The 2,755-nt window shown below is 36.0% G+C and overlaps 1 protein-coding gene across 2 annotated transcripts; it reads left to right on the forward strand.

Annotated features, from left to right (window-relative positions):
• Window positions 1-1,028: 1,028 nt before the first annotated feature.
• LOC138088427 (nucleophosmin-like) lies at window positions 1,029-2,262 on the forward strand. Of its 2 annotated transcripts, XM_068983595.1 has the most exons (3): window positions 1,029-1,160; window positions 1,455-1,692; window positions 1,771-2,262. In XM_068983595.1, the coding sequence occupies exons 1-3, from the start codon at window positions 1,103-1,105 to the stop codon at window positions 1,991-1,993; spliced, it is 519 nt and encodes a 172-aa protein (XP_068839696.1). In that variant the 5' UTR covers window positions 1,029-1,102; the 3' UTR covers window positions 1,994-2,262. The 2 variants fall into 2 exon arrangements, with proteins under 2 accessions (XP_068839696.1, XP_068839695.1); XM_068983594.1 differs by having other exon boundaries at window positions 1,029-1,692.
• Window positions 2,263-2,755: the final 493 nt, after the last annotated feature.

Consider the following 2,755-nt stretch of genomic DNA (forward strand, 5'->3'; position numbering starts at 1 on the left):
ATAGGACCCCTTTAAGTATTGACTGAATGACAAACACCAAAAAAAAACACCAAAAAACCACTTTTTATTCCCTCTCATTCCTATATTCTTCAGTTGCTAATAATATACATTTTCCTGTATTTTTTCTCTTTTTATCTGTTCATACTCTTCTCTAAACCTTAAATTCACTTTAATTTGATAATAAATTTATGTTGCTATTGATATTCAATCAATAACTTCCACTCTGACCTTAATTCATACATGAGTTTTATAAAAATATAGTACCTATTTTTTGTGTGTATTTCCTGTCTTAATATTTATTTGTTGTTTATTTGCTAATGAAGCAAATCAGTAACATAATTCAAAATGACTTCTTAAACTTCTGTTAAAAAGCAAACTGTGAGGGTATAGAATGCAAAAGTGAGATTTTTTTTTAATTGAAGTTTAATACAGAAATCTTAGTTAGGCTTGGACCCTTAAGAAATAAAATCAGTGATGCCAGCTAACTATTTTACTATAGTATAAAATGTCCTCTTTAGGATTAATTTTGAAAGACATATTTTTAAGTGGGACTTACAACCTTATTTTCTTCAGCTATATTTTTTAAATTACTATTTTTAATAATTCTTATCAAAGTACAGTCAAATTACAATGTGGTGTTAGTTTCAGGTATGTATGTGTATATATATATATACACACACACATATATCCACTCTTTTTTAGATTCTTTTCCTGTATAGGCCATTGCAGATTATTGAATAGAGTTCCCTGTACTATCCTACAGTTGGACTGTGTTAGTTATCTATCTTATCTATAGTAGCATATATTTTACAGTATGCCTACTCTTTGACTGATAGCTGATTTCTCATTAGAAACAATGGCTCCCAAAAGGCAATGAATATCTTTAAAATGCTGAAGGAAAAATATATTGTTAACCTGTAAGTCTATAGCCAATGGAAACATGCTCCAGAAATAAAACTCAATAAAAACATTTTCAAACAGACAAAAATAGAAGTTTTAGCTTTTTCCCTGGTGTTATTCCGTCCTGCGCGGCTGCTGGTTCAAATAGTAGTCGTTTAATTCCGTCCGGCTTCTCTCCCACATAAGTGCGTGCCGCCAACCCATGGAGGATTCAATGGACATGGACATGAGCCCCTTGAGGCCCCAGAACTATCTTTTCGGTTGTGAACTAAAGGCTGACAGAGATTATCACTTCAAGGTGGATAATGATGAAAATGAGCACCACTTATCTTTAAGAACGGTCAGTTTAGGGGCTGGAGCAAAGGATGAGTTACACATTGTTGAAGCAGAGGCGATGAATTATGAAGGCAGTCCAATTAAAGTAACACTGGCGACTTTGAAGATGTCTGTACAGCCAACGGTTTCTCTTGGGGGCTTTGAAATTACACCACCTGTGGTCTTACGGTTGAAGTGTGGTTCAGGGCCTGTGCATATCAGTGGACAGCACTTAGTAGCTGTGGAGGAAGATGCAGAGTCAGAAGAAGAGGAGGAGGAGGAGGTGAAACTCCTAAGTATATCTGGAAAGCGTTCTGCCCCTGGAAGTGGTAGCAAGGTTCCCCAGAAAAAAGTAAAGCTTGCTGCTGATGAAGATGAAGATGATGATGACGATGACGATGATGATGATGAAGAAGATGATGATGATGATTTTGATGAGGAAGTTGAAGAAAAAGCTCCAGCAAAGAAAGTAAGTAAGTCTGTATGAGATACTCCAGCCAAAAATGCACAAAAATCAAACCAAAATGGAAAAGACTCAAAACCATCAACACCAAGATCGAAAGGTCAAGAATCCTTCAAGAAACAGGAAAAAACACCTAAAACACCGAAAGGACCTAGCTCTATAGAAGACATTAAAGCAAAAATGCAAGCAAGTATAGAAAAAGGTGGTTCCCTTCCCAAAGTGGAAGCCAAGTTTATCAATTATGTGAAGAATTGTTTCCGGATGACTGACCAGGAGGCTATTCAAGATCTCTGGCAGTGGAGGAAGTCTCTTTAAGAAAATAGTTTAAACAGTTTGTTAAAAATTTTCCGTCTTATTTCATTTCTGTAACAGTTGATATCTGGCTGTCCTTTTTATAATGCAGAGTGAGAACTTTCCCTACCGTGTCTGATAAATGTTGTCCACGTTCCATTGCCAAGAATGTGTTGTCCAAAATGCCTGTTTAGTTTTTAAAGATGGAACTCCACCCTCTGCTTGGTTTTAAGTATGTATGGAATGTTATGATAGGAATAGTAGTAGTGGTGGTCAGACAGATGGGAAGGGTGGGGAGACGAATATACATGTGAAATAAACTCAGTATTTTAATAAAGTAAAAAAAAAATAGAAGTTTTAATCTCCAACCATCCTGCACTACAAGAAATGTTGAAGGAAGTTCTGGCAGAAGGGAAATGATATCAGAGGAAGCCTGATCAGAAAAGAAAAGCATAATAAAGGAAAAGTATATAGGTTGTATTCATTTTCTATTCTATGTAACATCACAGATGTTTGCAGCTCAAAACAGTGCACATTTGTAATTTCACAGTTTCTGTGACTTAGGCATCCAGGTACAGTTTAACTGCATTACCTGCTCAGGCTCTCACAAGGCAGCAATCAAGGTATCAGCCAAGCTGCTTTCTCTTTTGGTAACTTAGAAAAGCTATGGCTAATGTAGACAGTGTATTAAAAAGCAAAGATATCACTTTGCTGACAAAGGTCCGTATAGTCAAAGCTATAGTTTTTCCAGTAGTCATGTACAGATGTGAGAGTTGGACCATAAAG

Source organism: Capricornis sumatraensis, chromosome 11 (genome assembly GCF_032405125.1).
Source record: "Capricornis sumatraensis isolate serow.1 chromosome 11, serow.2, whole genome shotgun sequence".
Classification (NCBI taxonomy): Eukaryota; Metazoa; Chordata; class Mammalia; order Artiodactyla; family Bovidae; genus Capricornis; species Capricornis sumatraensis.

Bases quoted from the DNA above. Each gene is read 5' to 3' on its own strand.
- LOC138088427 (XM_068983594.1), top strand. From the start codon at position 1,103: ATGGAGGATTCAATGGACATGGACATGAGCCCCTTGAGGCCCCAGAAC. The intron at 1,693-1,770 runs GTCTGTATGAGA...ATCAACACCAAG, and splicing joins CCAGCAAAGAAAGTAAGTAA to ATCGAAAGGTCAAGAATCCT.